At 43.0% G+C, this 19,447-nt stretch overlaps 1 protein-coding gene across 1 annotated transcript in view; it reads left to right on the top strand.

The window, feature by feature from the left end:
- TRPM2 (transient receptor potential cation channel subfamily M member 2) overlaps positions 1-4,576 on the top strand; it is a 164,445-nt gene extending 159,869 nt beyond the window's left edge. The window contains exons 32-33 of the mRNA XM_066577079.1: positions 1,775-1,891; positions 4,451-4,576. Of these exons, the coding sequence (XP_066433176.1) occupies positions 1,775-1,891; positions 4,451-4,576 (243 nt within the window). The remainder of the gene's footprint in view (positions 1-1,774; positions 1,892-4,450) is intronic.
- Positions 4,577-19,447: the final 14,871 nt, after the last annotated feature.

The following is a 19,447-nucleotide window of genomic DNA, read 5'->3' as shown; positions in this document are numbered from 1 at the left end:
GGGGGGAGGATGGAAGAGCCAGGAGCAGGAACTGAGCTCCCGCCCCCTCTCTGCCTCCTCTCCACCTCCTCTCTGCCCCTCTGCACTATTTGCAATGAAAGGAGGCAGGGTGGGGGGCGGAGCTAAGTTCTGAGAATTAGTCCGCGCCCCCGTGCCGCCTCTCCTCATTGCAAATAGTGCAGAGGGGCGGAGAGGAGGCAGAGAAGGGGCGGGAGCTCAGAGCACTGCTTCTTGCTCTTCCAGCCCCCCCCCCCTGCATAGAGAGACAACGTATATCGGTTGGGCGTGAAAACTCAGCCGATATACGTTCATCTGAATCCAGCCTCAGGATGAGGGTTGAATGGCAAAATGTAACTTGTCAGAAAAAAATGTCACCTGATTAAAAAAAAATTATGCTTTTTTAAAAATGGGGAGGAAAAAAAATGAAAAAAAGTGAAAGCGGGCCGGAGTGGAAGGGTTCAACGGGTATTATAAAATATATATATATATATATATATATATATATATATATATATATATATTAGCAAGCGGAGTGCACTTGCCTGCGGATCGCTGACCTCTTGCACATGAAAATGGCACACCACACGTATAGAAACTACTCAGGAGATGTGGATTTCTTTATCTGGCTCCTGCCAGCCTTTATTTGTCATCACCGCAATCACAAAACACAGCAATATCATCCAACATCAATATACACAGTCCATATGCACCCCAGATTGACGCACCTGTCGGACTCTGGCTCTGCTAGGCCATAAGCCTGCAGCAACTCCACTGGTCCTCTCTCCCTTGCTTTTGGCAGGAACTGGCTTTTATCTGGTATCTGCTCCACCCCTTGTTAACCCTAGCAGCAGAAGTTCTATCTGCAGCCCTCTACAGGCCCTTCTGTGTTGTGCACCTCTACAATGTATATAACTCTTATTTGTTTGTTTTTAAGTTAATTAAAAAAAAATAATAATCGCCTTTAGGCTGCCTATCCACGGGCAGGCTTGAATTGCGTTCCCCGCGGCGATAATCCGGCAATTCTCTGCTCGTGGCCGGCAAACCTCAGCATGCTGTCATTTGCCGTGATTCTCCGCAGTCAGCCTATCTGTCAGATAGGCTGACAGCGGAGATCTGTCTGCCGCCTCCTGCTCCTGGGCGGTGGCTCCCATGGTGGAGATCTGCCTCGGGATACTGCAATGTCCATGGACAGGCAACCTTACTTAGCCGTCCAGGGTCCCTGCAGCACCAGCGCTGCCTTCAGACCAGGTCTATCTTTAAGCTGCAGAGACAGTTGGTGAGGGTTGCCAGGAAGGAATTTATTTCCCTAAATGTTTTCCACCTCCTGGGAAGCGGAAGGGGGGCGGACTTCCTTTGGATCAACACTGCAGGATAATAGGCTGAACTGGATGGACAGGGGTCTATTTTCCACCTTACACAATATGTAACATTACAGGGTTCTGCAGTCAGTAACAGAGCTCAGTGGCCAACCACAGCTTGTAAAGGGAGCACTGGCAAGGAGAACATAGGGACGGCGCTAGAGGCGCAGGAACCCAGGTTTGAGGATTATAGGCTTTTTATAATGGCCAGATAGAAAAATTATCTCGGAAAACGTCTTTAACTAGCTGTAATCTGCAGTTTATGGAGCAAATTAACAGTTTTGTTTTTTACTTTCCATTTCATGGCTTTGGCCAAACTCCGACACATAAAATGCCAAAATCTAAATATAAAAATACCATAAATGTAAAAAATGTTTTAATCAGACAATGCTATATAAACAATTACCTTGCTGCAGGTGTATAAAGGCTACGTGGATGATCCAAGAAATACAGACAACGCTTGGATAGAAACCACTGCGCTGAGCCTTCATTTTGAAATGCAGGATGACCCATTATTACTGGGATTAAACCAGGTAAGTTAATATCTGAGTATTATATGTAATAAACCAGCAGGGACATGTGTCAGTTGTAGTGTAGAGAGAGAGCGAGAGAGAGAGAGCTCGATCTCACCCCCGTTCCCCGCCGGCACCCGAATCTTTGCGGGCGAGCAGGCAGGTACTCGGTGAGGACGATACTCGCTCGAGCATCTGTCGTTACCGAATATGCTCGCTCATCTATATATATAAAGACGAAAGCCCTCACTGACTCACTCATTGACTCACTCACTGACTCACTCGCCAAAAGTTCTCCAACTTCCCGATGTCATAGAAACATGAATTTTGGCACAAGCATAGATTATCTCCAAAATAGGAAAAGTAATTGGGTCCCAACTCGATTATTCAATTCTAGCGCAAAAGAATTAACATCGAAATTTACCGTACATAATCTAAATCTCTTACTTCCCAATGTCATAAAAACTTAAAATTTGGCACAGGCATTGAATATGTCATAAATAGGAAAAGTTAATAGGTCCCAACTTGATTATTCAATTCTATGCGCAAAAGAATTAGCGTCCAAATTTTACGTACGGAATCTAATTCTCTCACTTCCCGATGTCAGAGAAACTTGAAATTTGGCACGGGCATTGAATATGTCATAAATAGGAAAAGTTAATGGGTCCCAACTCGATTATTCAATTCTAAGCGCAAAAGAATTAGCATCCACATTTTATGTACGAAATCTAATTCTCTCACTTCTTGGTGTAATAGAAACTTGAAATTTGGCACGGACATCGATTGTGTCATAAATAGGAAAAGTTAATGGGTCCAAACTCGATTATTCAATTCTAAGCGCAAAAGAATTAGCTTCCAAATTTTACGTACGGAATCTAATTCTCTCACTTCCCGTTGTCGTAGAAACATGAAATTTGTCATGAGCATTGATTATGTCATAAATAGGAAAAGGTAATGGGTCCCAACTCGATTATTCAATTTTAGCGCAAAAGAACTAGCGTCCAAATTTTACATACGGAATCTAATTTTCTCACTTCCCGATGTCATAGAAACTTGAAATTTGGCACGGGCATTGATTATGTCATAAATTAGAAAAGTTAATGGGTCCAAACTCGATTATTTAATTCTAAGTGCAAAAAAATTAGCGTCCAAATTTTACGTATGGAATCTAATTCTCTCACTTCCTGAAGTCATTTTAATATAAAGGAAACGTCGCATGGTTACCTCCCGTGGTGTTTCCTGGGTAACGCAGAGAACTATGCAAAATGGTGAACATATGTTTTTCCTCGGTATCTCTAAAGTAACCACGACTTCATAAGATTTTCCGTGTGAACACCAGATAAACACCAGTACCAAATTAACTCGGGCGAAGCCGAGTATATCAGCTAGTCTCTAATATATAGCATATACCCTACATTTACAAAAGTATTGGACAAACATAGAAGGTGATCAAATTGGATTTTATTCACATTTTTTCCATGTGGTGTTGGGCCGCCTTCGGCCTCAATAGCTACAGTAACCCTCATAGGCCACTTTCCAACAAATTCCCATAGATGTGTGGAGTGATTTGCCTCCATTCCTTGAGGAGCTTCAGATAGTTATCCGGCAGATGATTTATGTTTTCAATTGATGTTTTATCAGCTTTACAATTTTTTTGTACGATTCTTTTTTTTGCATTGCTGCATTCAACATCCTATGATTTTCTTTTTTTCCATGGACAGAGTTCTATAAGGCCTTCTTTTTTGTGAGATGAGCTGTTCTTTTTATTATTACGATTTTGGCATACATATGGCTTTTTTGATCACTTTCTTTGTGTTTTTTGGGGGAGAATTTTTGGCTTTTTTGCCTTCCATTATAACGTTTGCTGTGTCGGATAAAAAGTGTGTTCAATTTATTGAACAGGTTGTTATGAATGCGATTATACCAAATATGTGGAATTTTTAATTTTGTTTTAAAAAGAGGAGGTTCATGCCAAAAAGTTTTTTTTGTTTTTACTATTCTTATTTTTTTACATTTTTTATTTGCCTGTAGGGGACTTGAACCTGTGATCTTATCATCTCACTGATAATTAATTGCAGTGTTTTTATACTGCAGTGCATTATCACTTTTCATAGCAATCACAGGCCATGGCAACCCATCAGTCTTCCTGTGATTATATAGAGAAGGGCTGATGATGTCACAGAGAGATTGAACACTTTACACACTGGGATTAACATTGTCCTCCCTGATCCCTGCTGTTGCAGTGGGAGGCTTCCTGTCAGTCACAGTCAGATCCTGCTGTGGATGGTGTGGACTTTGCTTGTGAGCTTGTAACATCCATAGGATGTATTTGTATATCCATTCACAGGAACTTCATTCTAGTCAGGACATATATTTACATCCTGGGGTGGGAAGGTACAACTCTTTCTGCAAAAAAACGAGCCCTCAAAATACTGTCGACTGAAAAATAAAAATGTTAGTGCTCTAAAAAGGCGTGGATGAAATTAAAACCTGAAATATGACCAGTAGTTTAGGTTAGATCTCTTGATAAATATTTGTCTCTTTTTCTAGTTACATTTTTGTAACAAATTTTTTTTTCAGAATATTGAAGTTCATGATCAAGAAATGGCTGTACGCTGGCAGGCTGTGGACCAGAAGATTCCCCTTTATGCAAATCACAAAGACATACTTCAGAAGACAGTAGACCTTTACAATGCTTATTATTAACACAGCGTGTATCCAAGTAACCGCTTGTCTGCCTTGTACTTGGGGTAAATTGGACGCTTCCTACATTACACAGTAAGGCCTCATTCAGACAAGCGTGTTTTTTTGCGCACCTATGTGTGATGCAAGCAGCTTTTTTTTCACACAGTGTTAAGTGATGATGGGACTCCCCGCAGGGATAAAATAATTCCCTGCCACAGCTGTCACAGATAGAGGACCGCAATGCTATCCTTTTGCTTTCAATTGGTCCAGTGCTGCTACCAGCCTATTGAGAGCAATGGGATGAAGGCAACCCCCACAGGGATTCTTCCTGAAAATAATCCCAAACTGCTGAAAATAAAATCTTAACCCACCTAGCACCGCCGTCAGAGCTCCAGCGCATCTTCTCCCTGGCTCACCAGCACTGTTCTGCATCATTTTCTTCTGGTCAGGAATTTAAAAATACCCGCCTACTGGAAGCGCTGCCTCTGATTGGCTGATTGCAGGGACCAATAACAGCCATTCGATCATTGAAAGGCTGCGATTGGTCTAAACGCTTAGCCAATGAGAGGCAATGCTCAGCCATTCATTGAATTCAATGAATGGCTGAGCACTGCCTCTGATTGGTTAAAGGGGTTGTCCTGCGCCGAAACGTGTTTTTTTTTTTTTTAACCCCCCCCCCCCTTCCCCGTTCGGCGCGAGACAACCCCAATGCAGGGCTTAAAAAAACACACCGGGTAGTACTTACCTGAATCCCCGCGGTCCGGCGTCTTCATACTCACCTGCTGAAGATGGCCGCCGGGATCCTGTCTCTCTGTGGACCGCAGGGCTTCTGTGCAGTCCATTGCCGATTCCAGCCTCCTGATTGGCTGGAATCGGCACATGACGGGGCGGAGCTACACGGAGCCGGCATTCTGCACGAGCGGCCCCATTGAAGACAGCAGAAGACCCGGACTGCGCAAGCGCGGCTAATTTGGCCATTAGAGGCCGAAAATTAGTCGGCACCATGGAGACGAGGACGCTAGCAACGGAGCAGGTAAGTATAAAACTTTTGATAACTTCTGTATGGCTCATAATTAATGCACAATGTACATTACAAAGTGCATTAATATGGCCATACAGAAGTGTATAGACCCACTTGCTGCCGCGGGACAACCCCTTTAAGCGCTGTGACCAATCAGAGGCAGCACTCAGCTGTCAATCTATGAATGGCTGAGCGCTTCCTCTGATTAGTCACAGCACTCAGCCAATCAGAGCCAGTGCTTTCAAGAGGCTGGGATTTTTCAATTTCTGGCCACCAGAAAGAAGAAAACTGCCAAGGACCAGGGAGAAGAGCCAGACAGCGCTTGTAGGTGAGCTAAGTTTTTTGGTTTTTTTTTCAACCCCCCACTTCATCCCATTGCTTTCAATGGGGTGGCAGCAGCACCAGCCCTATTGAAAGCAATGGGATAGCATCGCGCTCCTCTGTGACAGCTGTGGCAGGGGATTCTTTCATCCCCATGGGAGTCCCTTCATCACTGAACACTATGACAGTGCTGTCACAGTGTTCAGTGATGAGGGGACTCCCTGCAGGGATTAACGGAGTTTCCATTACCTCCTGCTACTATAGGAGTCAATGGAAACTCCGTCAAAATGCGCACCTAAGATAGTCAATCTCCTAACGTTTTTAGGTGTGCGCTGTTTTGTGCTTCAAATTCTACACATATGAACGCTTCTGTAGGAACCCATTGGTTCTTTTGGAAGCGTGCATTATGCGTATGCAAAATACATGCTCGTGTGAGTGAGGCCTAAGGGGAAAATTATACACAGATGAGTTTTGTGGATCTGTGTTAGCCTCATTCAGTTAATTAGAACGATCACAGAAATTTCTACAATCAATCTGCCGTGTGTGACTATACCCCACATGTAATAGGAAAGAAACATTGCAGATATGCACTACCATTAACTCCTTTGATGCTGTTCCTTCCACTGACCCTTTTTTAATTGCAAAACTGAAATAGTCATTTTAAGTTTCTAACTGTGCTACTATATAAGGTGTAAAGTGTCTCATGCTGATAGAGGTATACAGTTTACACTATAAAACAACATACAGATGCAATTAAAATGCTATAAATTAGTTTTACCAAATTTACAAACTTTCAGCTGTTAAAGAATAAAAAAAAAACAATTATACATAGTTTAATACAAATAATATGACAAGTGGTTTTTCCAATTTCACCAATTTGCTGACTCCTGCTGGTGTATTTGGGTTAAGATTAAGTATTTGGGTTAGGATTAAGTTCCACACAGGGTTGCCCTTTTTGGAGCGGGTGCTCTGTAAGCTATCTGAGGTTAGTATATGGGGATTATTAGTGTTCCTGATTTTAAAATATTAATGTTTGTTTAAATGGCCTAATAGACAGTTATTGAGTAGTTAAGTAACAACTAAAGAACTATGAAGGTGGAGCAGGACACCGCCGCTATCGCTCTGTGAACAATACAGCTGTTTTGCATAGGCAAACAGCTGCATTCTTCTCCACACTTACAGTTCGCATCCCTCTGTGAACTACCAATGGATCATGAGCTGAAAGAATCTTATCAGCGCCACTGACTGTGATAACAGCCTACACCGATGATAAGAGTTCATTGCTCATTTCTAGAAAACTAGAATTGAGCAAGGAACGAATCGTGCACGATGTCTGTGCATTTGGATGCAATGGTTATCGCTCAAAAGATGGCTTTGAGCTAATTTTGAGCAAGAATCGTTGTGTCTAACTGGGCCTTAATGTATTGTTAAATGTCATTAAAACTATTTTTGGCAATACTTTATATTTCCAGATTAGTATAGTCAAATGCATCTGCTTAGTATCAAAACATTCAAGGTGCCAGCATGAAAATTTAGCAAATTAGGAGTTAGAATACTGTGGAACTAAACCAGTGTAGTTGAATCAGTTGTGCGTGAGAAAAAAAACTGATTTGCAAATGTGTGCTCTTATAAGGGATTAATTCTGAGAATGCATTTTGTAGTAAATGTGAATATATATATATATATATATATATATATATATATATATATATATATATATATATATATATATATATATATATATATATATATATATATATATATGATATCTATGCAGTTTTATGCTTATAAAACATCGCAGCGAGTCTCATTTAAACATAAATCTGTCATCAGTGTTTAGTATTGTAAACCAACAAGAGCGCTACGATTATGGTGGTAATCTCTTTTCCATGAATGTTGATAAAAGAATACTATAGTGTTAGTGAAATAAACACTTAAAGGGGTTGTCCCGCAGCAGCAAGTGGGTCTATACACTTCTGTATGGCCATATTAATGCACTTTGTAATGTACATTGTGCATTAATTATGAGCCATACAGAAGTTTTTCACTTACCTGCTCCGTTGCTAGCGTCCTCGTTTCCATGGAGCCGTCTAATTTTCAGCGTCTAATCGTCAAATTAGACGCGCTTGCGCAGTCTGGGTCTTCTTCTTTTCTCAATGGGGCTCTGTGTAGCTCCGCCCCGTCACGTGCCGATTCCAGCCAATCAGGAGGCTGGAATCGGCAATGGACCGCACAGAAGCCCTGCGGTCCACCGAGGGAGAAGATCCCGGCGGCCATCTTCAGCAGGTAAGTAAGAAGTCACCGGAGCGCGGGGATTCAGGTAAGCGCTGTGCGGTGTTCTTTTTTAACCCCTGCATCGGGGTTGTCTCGCGACGAACGGGGGGGGGGGGTTGAAAAAAAAACAACCCGTTTCGGCGCGGGACAACCCCTTTAAGGTATATTTTGGTGTTTCTAATTATATAAAAAAAAGAATCAGGTGAAGTACTTCACACAACTATTACACAAATTGTTGTATTCAAGATAGTTCCCCTTTATTCTACATCGCAACAGACACAAACAAATAAGGGAGCCTCCGACATGCGCAGTGCTTGCAACAGAAATCTTAAACATTTCTTGTTTTGGTTTCTTCTTCTTGAAGAACTCATAATTCATCTCTAGGCAGTCTTATACTAAGCTGCTTATTTCTTAACAATCAACGGTCATCTTCATTAGTCTGGAAATAGCTTTTATGTCTCATAGCACTTGTCATGTGTGTCTGTCTACATTTAGTCTGTGCAAAGCATTTTTCCTGTTAAATGAGAAAGCTGTCTGTAGAAGAAAATCTATGTGTAAGCAGGAGAATAATGAAAAAAGTTTGATACCGTGTAGCCAGTAGAGCAGAATGTGATTGTTGCCTGCAAGGGAAACCAAGTAATCTTGTAGATGTGATACCTTTTAATGGCTAACAAAAAATGCATGATGTTATAGTGAAATCTCAAACCTCTCAGGGTCCTTCCTTAGGCATAATGAAATAGATCAGAAAAGTCATGGATATGTGTGTATATATATAATGTCGGGTTGCCACTAATGGCTGTCATGCCAGCCCAAAGCACTATTGTGAAGCCACAAAGCTCTATGGTGAGCGCTAATTTTATTATTATTCTTTGTGGCTGGCATTTAATTGTGATTTGTTATGTTCAAACGCCAGTGCCCTTGGGCACAATTTGTAGTTGTGAGGCGTGGGATAATACAGATATTTTGCTTAATTTATTGTAAAACGATATTATTAAATAAGGCAGTCAGATGAGGTAGTTTTCTTCATTACATTCAGTGCATAATAATTGATACACAAATTGCGACAATGTGACACCTATGTCTAACTTATTTATACACTGGGAGCTTACTCTGGATTTCTTTTCTCTGTACCTCTTTGTATTTATATCCCTTTATCTCCCTCTCTTCATATTTACATCTTTTATTTTATTTTCCCTCTATTCATTGTCAAAGCTGTCTCTCCTCAGTTACTCAAGGTTTTCTCAGATTTTTCTTGTTTCTCTCTTTCTCTCTCTTTCTGTCACAACTGATCCCTATCTCTTTTCATTTCTCTCTCCTGACTGGCACTTTTTTTCTCCTGTCGGGTGCTTCTTTTTCTGGCGCTCTCTCTCTGGCACTTGCCCGATGCGTCTCACTCTCTGTCTCACTCAGGCCCACTCACCAGCTGACTCCTGTCACCATTGTCCGACTATTTATAATCTCTGTCACCTGACCAGTTTGTCTGCAGCCAATCACAGGCTATCTGGTTCCTTGGCTACCTGCCTCATCTCAGTCATTTATTCTATCTTGGGCAGCTGGGTAATAAACTTCCTATCTGGTTTCTAGGTTACCAGAATCCCTTGTGTAAACTGACTTAGATTAAACCCTAGGGTTGGTTATTATATTACTGGTCCCCATAACTAAACAGTGCTATGTAGTGCCTATTTTCCAGGCCACTACATATGCAGACATAATTATGACAAGACACAGAAATGGTGGGATTAATTTGCTCTTAAAAGAATACCACAACAGGATGAGTAGAGAAATAAATAAATACTTAAATAGTCCATTGATAAAGGTATAAAGGTTTTATGGTCCTTGAATTATTGTTAGGGGTTCACCAGCCTAGCAGTGTTATCTGTGCTATAGATTTCTCATACTTCCCATCTACACATAAATCCTGTTGAGGCATTTAAGCCCTCCGTTAAAAGTGTCAAACGTTGTTCTACATTTGTACTCCCAAATTCTTCTATGGCTTTGTGATTCAAAATTGCCTTTAAAAGTATAATACGAATAGCATAAGAATAGACATGGAGAATTAAAAATCTTATAATAAAGTGAGACTGAAGTATAGAAAAATGGATGTTAGTATACAAAATGGCAGTAAACACAAAATCAATTTTGATACATTCTTTCACAATTTTCTCCTTTTGTGACCACTTCATCACTACTGCTCTTATTCAGTATTGAATACTTTGGGCCTGAGACAAGTAATTCCATATCACAGTCCTGAGCTCCTATTATGACTCCTAGTCATCTTAGAGAGTAGAGTGGAATGTTGACAAGTGACACAACTTTTACGGGATCCCACATTCTTAGGCAGGATTACGGTATGGAGGAGGGTTCCCGTATCTTGAACAAACAACCTTTGGTGAGCTTCTATGTTTGTCTTTCTCCAGCCTTGCATATATAAAGCATGCAGCACATAATAATTCTTACTATAATATAGGCTGAAACACTAATCAGTAATATTTGAAAAATAGCTTTGGTTAGGAACCACAATTGAGCTTTAATTGCATTAGTTTGATTAACCAGCCCCAATACTGTGAAAATCTGACCATCTAGATAGTCTGTAGCTTTCATTAGCTTATCCCACATTTGTAGTATAAATGGCCCCATAGACAATACATAAAGCGTAACATTTGGCCTTGGCCAATTATCTGCAGCACTCTTGAAGAGTGTGTGTTCAGGGCTTACCATTTATGACAGACATTACAATCCCAGAAAAGATAACAGTCTATAGTGACACTTTTCCTGGACAAATGAGATTGCACGATGATCCCCAGTGCATGAACAATTAAGAACCGACCAGAGGTCAACGAGCCATGCTCCAACTATTATTGGGGCAGACTTTTATTAGTCTACTAGCTGATATACCCAGCTTCGCCCGAGTTAATTTGGTACTGATGTTTATGTGGTGTTCACATGGAAAATCTTATGAAGTCGTGGTTACTTTAGAGATACTGAGGAAAAAGATATGTTCACCATTTTGCACAGTTCTCTGCGTTACCCAGGAAACACCACGTGGAGGTAACCATGCGACGCTTCCTTTATATAAAATGACATCAGGAAGTGAGAGAATTAGATTACATACATAAAATTTGGACACTAATTCTTTTGCGCTTAGAATTGAATAATCGAGTTGGGACCCATTAACTTTTCATATTTATGACACAATCAATGCTTGTGCCAAATTTCATGTTTCTATGACATTGGGAAGTGAAAAAATTACATTCCGCACGTAAAATTTTGACGCCAATTCTTTTGCGCTTAGAATTGAATAATTGAGTTGGGACTTATAAACTTTTCCTATTTCTGACATAATCAATGCTCGTGCCAAATTTCACGTTTCTATGACACCGAAAAGTGAAAAAATGACATTCCGTACGTAAAATTTGGACGCTAATTCTTTTGCGCATATAATTGAATAATCGAGTTGGGACCCATTAGCTTTTCCTATTTATGACATAATCAATGCTCGTGCCAAATTTCACGTTTCTATGACACCGGAAAGTGAGAAAATTACATTCCGCACGTAAAATTTGGAAGCTAATTCTTTTGCGCATAGAATTGAATAATGGAGTTGGGACCCATTAGCTTTTCCTATTTATGACATAATCAATGCTCGTGCCAAATTTCCCGTTTCTATGACACCGGAAAGTGAAAAAATTACATTCCGCACGTAAAATTTCGACGCTAATTCTTTTGCGCTAGAATTGAATAATCGAGTTGGGACCCATTAGCTTTTCCTATTTATGACATAATCAATGCTCATGGCAAATTTCCCGTTTCTATGACACCGGAAAGTGAAGAAATTACATTCCGCACGTAAAATTTGGACGCTAATTCTTTTGCGCATAGAATTGAATAATCGAGTTGGGACCCATTAGCTTTTCCTATTTATGACATAATCAATGCTCGTGCCAAATTTCACGTTTCTATGACACCGGAAAGTGAAAAAATTACATTCCGCACGTAAAATTTGGACGCTAATTCTTTTGCGCATAGAATTGCATAATGGAGTTGGGACCCATTAGCTTTTCCTATTTATGACATAATCAATGCTCATGGCAAATTTCCCGTTTCTATGACACCGGAAAGTGAAGAAATTACATTCCGCACGTAAAATTTGGACGCTAATTCTTTTGCGCATAGAATTGAATAATCGAGTTGGGACCCATTAGCTTTTCCTATTTATGACATAATCAATGCTCGTGCCAAATTTCACGTTTCTATGACACCGGAAAGTGAGAAAATTACATTCCGCACGTAAAATTTGGACGCTAATTCTTTTGCGCATAGAATTGAATAATGGAGTTGGGACCCATTAGCTTTTCCTATTTATGACATAATCAATGCTCGTGCCAAATTTCACATTTCTATGACACCAGAAAGTGAAAAAATTACATTCCGCACGTAAAATTTCGACGCCAATTCTTTTGCGCTAGAATTGAATAATCGAGTTGGGACCTATGAACTTTTCCTATTTCTGACATAATCAATGCTCGTGCCAAATTTCACGTTTCTATGACACCTGAAAGTGAGAAAATTAGATTCCGTACGTAAAATTTGGACGCTAATTCTTTTGCGCATAGAATTGAATAATCATGTTGGGACCTATTAACTTTTCATATTTATGACATATTCAATGCCCGTGCCAAATTTGAAGTTTTTATGACATTGGGAAGTGAGAGATTTAGATTATGTACGTTAAATTTTGACGCCAATTCTTTTGCGCTAGAATTTAATAATCGAGTTGGGACTCAATTACTTTTCCTATTTTGGAGATAATCTATGCTTGCGCCAAAATTCATGTTTCTACGACATCGGGAAGTTGGAGAACTTTTGGTGAGTCAGTCAGTCAGTCAGTGAGTCAGTGAGGGCTTTCGTCTTTATATATATATATATACAGTAGATGACCTGATGTCCTCCACAGTGAGGGAGAGTATTGCCAAAAAAGGCATAGAAGCAGAGCCATGTGTGGCACAGAGTGCTAAGGCAGGAGAAATGCAGTCCTAAGCTCTTGCTCATGACCTGAAGATTGCGAGTTCAATCCGTGCATGGTTCAGGAAGTCTGCTCAAGGTTGACTCAGCCTTTTATCCTTCCAAGATTGGTAAAATGAGCACCCAGCTTGGTGGAGGGTAATAAATAAAATTACTTGAAAGTGCTGCAGAATAAGTTGGCGCTATGCAAATAGCAAGGTATTTCTTTTTATGCTATAGGGGCATGAGTACACATTCAATAATTATTCAGTTTTCTGCATCATCAAATGCTGCAACAAGTACTTGATGATGTTAAACAAACTTATTGTCCCAATCACTTTCAACATATTATTCAAGCCCAAAATCCATGGAACCATGACCATAACTGGAATTATATTTTTACAGATTTTTGGGAATGTGGATCCACTGGACCAACACACCAGGCCGATGCCAGTCTTGGATTGCTTGGTAGCTGACTCCTCAGATAGATGGACTGTAGACAGGAAAAGGGAGACTGACCCTTGGCTGCAGAGGGAATGGCAGATAACTACCTATAAGCAAGGTGATTGCCCTGATAAGGGCGGCCCTGCTCTGGAACCTCAAGGCTGTCTATCCCTGATGGGGTAAAACTCAGAACCAGACAGAACTGGCAAAAGTAAAGAACTAGACACAGGGGTCCGGAGCAAAAGGACAGTCAGATGGAACTGGCAGCAGACAGAGGAGCACATAGATGCAGGACAGAGCAAGGGCAACCATACCCAGGAATAGAAACTGACAGAAAATAAATGTACAAACAGATCAGATATGCAAGAAGCCTCAGACAGAGCAGAAGGCCTAAAACAGACCTAACACAGAGAGGCTAAAAAGACACATATTGAACAGATTTAATTCGTTCAAAGTGGCTAGTGTGGACCCAGTTAGTTTTTTCCTTCCAATTTTACTGAAGTGGCAGTCGTCAACTGGATCTAGTAGGATCCATCAAATTTCAGTTCCAAACTTTTTTTCTGATATGTCCTTGAGGACAATTGAGTCACCTAAAAACATGACTATGCGACTCCTCTTTTGAGTCTGGATCTGTAATTGAGGAAAATACATGTTTATGAGTGACAGTTAACTCCTGATATAAAGCACTCACATTGAAAGTGAGGTCCTCATGCTGGGATTGGAGATAGTATTGGCCTGCTACAAGGGGCCTATCACACAAACTTCATAGGGGCTAAACTAAGTCTCATGATTAGGCACATTTCCCACTGAGCAGAGGGCTAATAAAAATATGTACCTCTATTATTATCTATGACTTCTGGTATACCATATATACAAATTACTTAATTCAAGAATTTCTTAGCCAAAGTTTTGGCGTTGGCATTTTTATTTATTTTATTGTACAAGCCAAGCCTCAAGTTAACGTGAGAAGAGGTCTATGCAAACTAACAAACTACAAAACACCTACTTTTGGTAGCTGTATGCAGTCAATTTGTAGTCACTGAAACAGATAGTTTGACCTTGAAGTGACAGTGAGGAGGCACTTTGACTAATTGGCCTAAGTTGTGACGGGCACATACCATGTATCCCTGTACAAAGCAGGTCGCATCAGTGTTGAACCCTGGGGCAAACCAAGCAGAATACACTTTACCACACATTTCCTCCTTGGATTAATGGGTTGGCCCATGGATCTGGTGTGACATCATGGAATAGAGCATGCGGGAGAGGCACTGATGCTAAGAGCTCCGCTCCTCTTTTTTTTCACTCTTCCTTTTCTCCCATTTGAGGCCTATTCCTGCAATTTAAGCAACAGAGAGATATTCACACCCACTCACCCCAGGTCAAGGGAAGTTGGGCTGCTTCTTTTGCTGCTGCGTCTTCTCTTCGATTCCCTAGAGCATCAGGAGTTGTCTCCTTGGTATAAGCCTGGACTTCGATGATAGCCACCTGTGTGGCAGGAGTTAATACTGGATTGGTTTACCCGATGATTCAAAATTTCCACTACGCCAAAAGAGTGCAAAATCAAATGCGATTCCAAAAGCATACCTTGAGTTAGTGCAGACACAGTATAACCTTCAGCCAGTCTACACATTGCAGCGAGTGCCAGCAATTGCAGTTTTTTTTTCTAATTACCAGTGTTGATTACAACTGCATAACCTGTTCTGCTTATACTTCTTTATGATTTCTGGAACAATCTACAAAAAAATCTGAATCTACATTAACTTAATTGCTTCATCTTTAACATGCTAAAATCTAACAGTTTAAACATTTTCAAGACCCCTATGCAGCATCCCAGACCTACGAGGTATTAAGCAGCGAAGGGCAAAATTAGATGGTAGTCACGGTGGCTTTGCTGCTCCTCCTGGCAGATGACAAAGATGGAGGTAAAACTATTAAACAAAACATAAAATATAGGCAGTTCTTATGGTTTGCTACCCACAGAGTTGGATAGGGTAAGTTGTTAGTTGTCGTGAGGCTAGTCCGCATAAAAATAATAAATATAAAAATTGGAGGACTAAACAATAATGGGGGTAGTGGTCCTTGCACTCCTTTAGTATCGTCTGGTACTCCAGTTGAGTATGACAATGATGGGAAGGTAGCCGGGAAGCAGCCTTTGGATGATGAAAGCAATTTAACTTTATTGCAGGGAATGATGGGGACTGTGGAACTTGCAGTAAATAAACACAATTTACATTCACTTGCAGTAACCGTTGAATCACATTGATGTAATTGATGACTTGGAATTACAATAGTAGACATTGCATTGAAACTAGAGATGAGCGAGCACCAAAATGCTCGGGTGCTCGTTACTCGAGACGAACTTTTCGCGATGCTCGAGGGTTCGTTTCGAATAACGAACCCCATTGAAGTCAATGGGCGACCCGAGCATTTTTGTATATCGCCGATGCTCGCTAAGGTTTTCATTTGTGAAAATCGGGGCAATTCAAGAAAGTGATGGGAACGCCACAGCAACGGATAGGGAAGGCGAGGGGCTACATGTTGGGCTGCATCTCAAGTTCACAGGTCCCACTATTAAGCCACAATAGCGACCAGAGTGCCCCCCCCCCACCAACTTTTACTTCTGAAAAGCCCTCATTAGCAATGCATACCTTAGCTAAGCACCACACTACTTCCAACAAAGCACAATCACTGCCTGCATGACACTCCGCTGCCACTTCTCCTGGGTTACATGCTGAACAACCCCCCCTGCACGACCCAGTGTCCACAGCGCACACCAAACTGTCCCTGCGCAGCCTTCAGCTGCCCTCATGCCACGCCACACTCATGTCTATTTATAAGTGCGTCTGCCAGAGGAACCGCAGGCACACACTGCAGAGGGTTGGCACGGCAAGGCAGCGACCCTCTTTAAAAGGGGCGGGGCGGTAGTCCACAATGCTGTACAGAAGCAATGAGAAATCCAATCCTGTGCCACCTCCATCTGGAGCTGCACACGTGGGCATAGCAATGGGGAACCTATGTGCCACACACTATTCATTCTGTCAAGGTGTCTGCATGCCCCAGTCAGACCGCGGTTTTTTATAAATAGTCACAGGCATGTACAACTCCACAATGGGAATTCCGTGTGCACCCACAGCATGGGTGGCTCCCAGGAACCCACCCGCTGTACATAAATGTATCCCATTGCAGTGCCCTAGACAGCAGAGCTAACGTCAGATGAAATGCAGGTGGGCTTCGGCCCACACTGCATGCCCCAGTCAGACTGGGGTTCTTTAGAAGTGGACACAGATGCATTTACAACTCCCTGTGGACCCACAGCATGGGTGGCTCCCTGGAACCCACCGGCGGTACATAAAAATATCCCATTGCATTGCCCAACACAGCGGATGTAACATCAGCTGTAATGCAGGTGGGCTAAAAATTAATTTGATTACACTGTAGGCGAGGGCCCACAAAAATTGCAGTATCAACAGTACTAATGTACATCAGAAAAATTGGCCATGGTCAACCAAGAGGGCAGGTGAAACCCATTAATCGCTTTGGTTAATGTGGCTTAATTGGTAACTAGGCCAGGAGGCAGCCCAGTTAAAATAAAAATTGGTTCAGGTGCAAGTTTCAACGCTTTAATGAGCATTGAAACGTATAAAAATTGTTTAGAAAAATTATGACTGAGCCTTGTGGGCCTAAGAAAAATTGCCCGTTCGGCGTAATTATGTGAGGTTTCAGGAGGAGGAGCAGGAGGAGGAATATTATACACAGATTGATGAAGCGAAAAGGTCCCCGTTTTTGATGGGGATACAGAACGATGCTTCCATCCGCGGGTGCAGCCTACGTATTGCTTAGGTATCGCTGCTGTCCGCTGGTGGAGAAGAGAAGTCTGGGGAAATCCAGGCTTTGTCTATCTTGATGAGTGTTAGCCTGTCGGCACTGTCAGTTGACAGGCGGGTACGCTTATCTGTGATGATTCCCCCAGCCGCACTAAACACCCTCTCTGACAAGACGCTAGCCGATGGACAAGCAAGCACCTCCAGGGCATACAGCGTGAGTTCAGGTCACATGTCCAGCTTCGACACCCAGTAGTTGTAGGGGGCAGAGGCGTCACGGAGGACGGTCGTGCGATCGGCTACGTACTCCCTCACCATCCTTTTACAGTGCTCCCGCCGACTCAGCCGTGACTGGAGAGCGGTGACACAGTCTTGCTGGGGTGCCATAAAGCTGTCAAGGGCCTTAAAGAGTGTTGGCCTGCCTGTGCTGTACATGCTGCCTGATCTCCGTGCCTCCCCTGCTACCTGGCCCTCGGAACTGCGCCTTCGGCCACTAGCGCTGTCGTATGGGAATTTTACCATCAGTTTGTCCGCCAGGGTCCTGTGGTATAGCAACACTCTCGAACCCCTTTCCTCTTCGGGTATGAGAGTGGAAAGGTTCTCCTAATACCGTGGGTCGAGCAGTGTGTTCACCCAGTAATCCGTAGTGGCCAGAATGCGTGTAACGCGAGGGTCTCGAGAAAGGCATCCTAACATGAAGTCAGCCATGTGTGCCAGGGTACCTGTACGCAACACATGGCTGTCCTCACTAGGAAGATCACTTTCAGGATCCTCCTCCTCAGGCCATACACGCTGAAAGGATGACAGGCCAGCAGCATGTGTACCCTCACCAGTGGGCCAAGCTGTGTCTTCCCCCTCCTCCTCATCTTACTACTCCTCCTCCTCCTCCTCACTGCGCTGACTATCCAGCGACATACTGTCTTCCCCCGGCTCTGTTTCCGAGTGCAAAGCGTCTGCCTTTATGCTTTGCAGGGAACTTCTCAAGAGGCATAGCAGAGGAATGGTGACGCTAATGATTGCAGCATCGCCGCTCACCACCAGGGTAGACTCCTCAAAGTTTCGAAGGACCTGGCAGATGTCTGCCAACCAGGCCCACTCTTCTGAAAATAATTGAGGAGGCTGACTCCCACTGCGCCGCCCATGTTGGAGTTGGTATTCCACTATAGCTCTACTCTGCTCATAGAGCCTGGCCAACATGTGGAGCGTAGAGTTCCACCGTGTGGGCACGTTGCACAGCAGTCGGTGCACTGGCAGATTAAACCAATTTTGCAGGGTGGCAGCGTCCGTGTGGGACTTGCGGAAATGTGCGCAGAGCCGGCGCGCCTTTACGAGCAGGTCTGACAAGCGTGGGTAGCTTTTCAGAAAGCGCTGAACCACCAAATTAAATACGTGGGCCAGGCATTGCACGTGCGTGAGGCTGCCGAGCTGCAGAGCCGCCACCAGGTTACGGCCATTGTCACACACGACCATGCCCGGTTGGAGGCTCAGCGGCGCAAGCCAGCGGTCGGTCTGCTCTGTCAGACCCTGCAGCAGTTCGTGGGCCGCGTGTCTCTTATCTCCTAAGCTGAGTAGTTTCAGCACAGCCTGCTGACGCTTGCCCACCGCTGTGCTGCCACGACGCGCGACACCGACTGCTGGCGACGTGCTGCTGCTGCTGACACATCTTGATTGCGAGACAGAGGTTGCGTTGGAGGAGGAGGAGGAGGAGGGTGCTTTAGTGGAGGAAGCATACACCGCCGCAGATACCACCACCGAGCTGTGGCCCGCAATTCTGGGGGTGGGTAGGACGTGAGCGGTCCCAGGCTCTGACTCTGTGCCAGCCTCCACTAAATTCACCCAATGTGCCGTCAGGGAGATATAGTGGCCCTGCCCGCCTGTGCTTGTCCACGTGTCCGTTGTTAAGTGGACCTTGGCAGTAACCGCGTTGGTGAGGGCGCGTACAATGTTGCGGGAGACGTGGTCGTGCAGGGCTGGGACGGCACATCGGGAAAAGTAGTGGCGACTGGGAAT

The sequence above is a fragment of the Eleutherodactylus coqui genome, chromosome 8, assembly GCF_035609145.1.
Source record: "Eleutherodactylus coqui strain aEleCoq1 chromosome 8, aEleCoq1.hap1, whole genome shotgun sequence".
Lineage (NCBI taxonomy): Eukaryota > Metazoa > Chordata > Amphibia > Anura > Eleutherodactylidae > Eleutherodactylus > Eleutherodactylus coqui.
The sequence above is the reverse complement of the archived record's forward strand: the minus strand, read 5'-3'. Positions and strand labels throughout refer to the sequence as shown.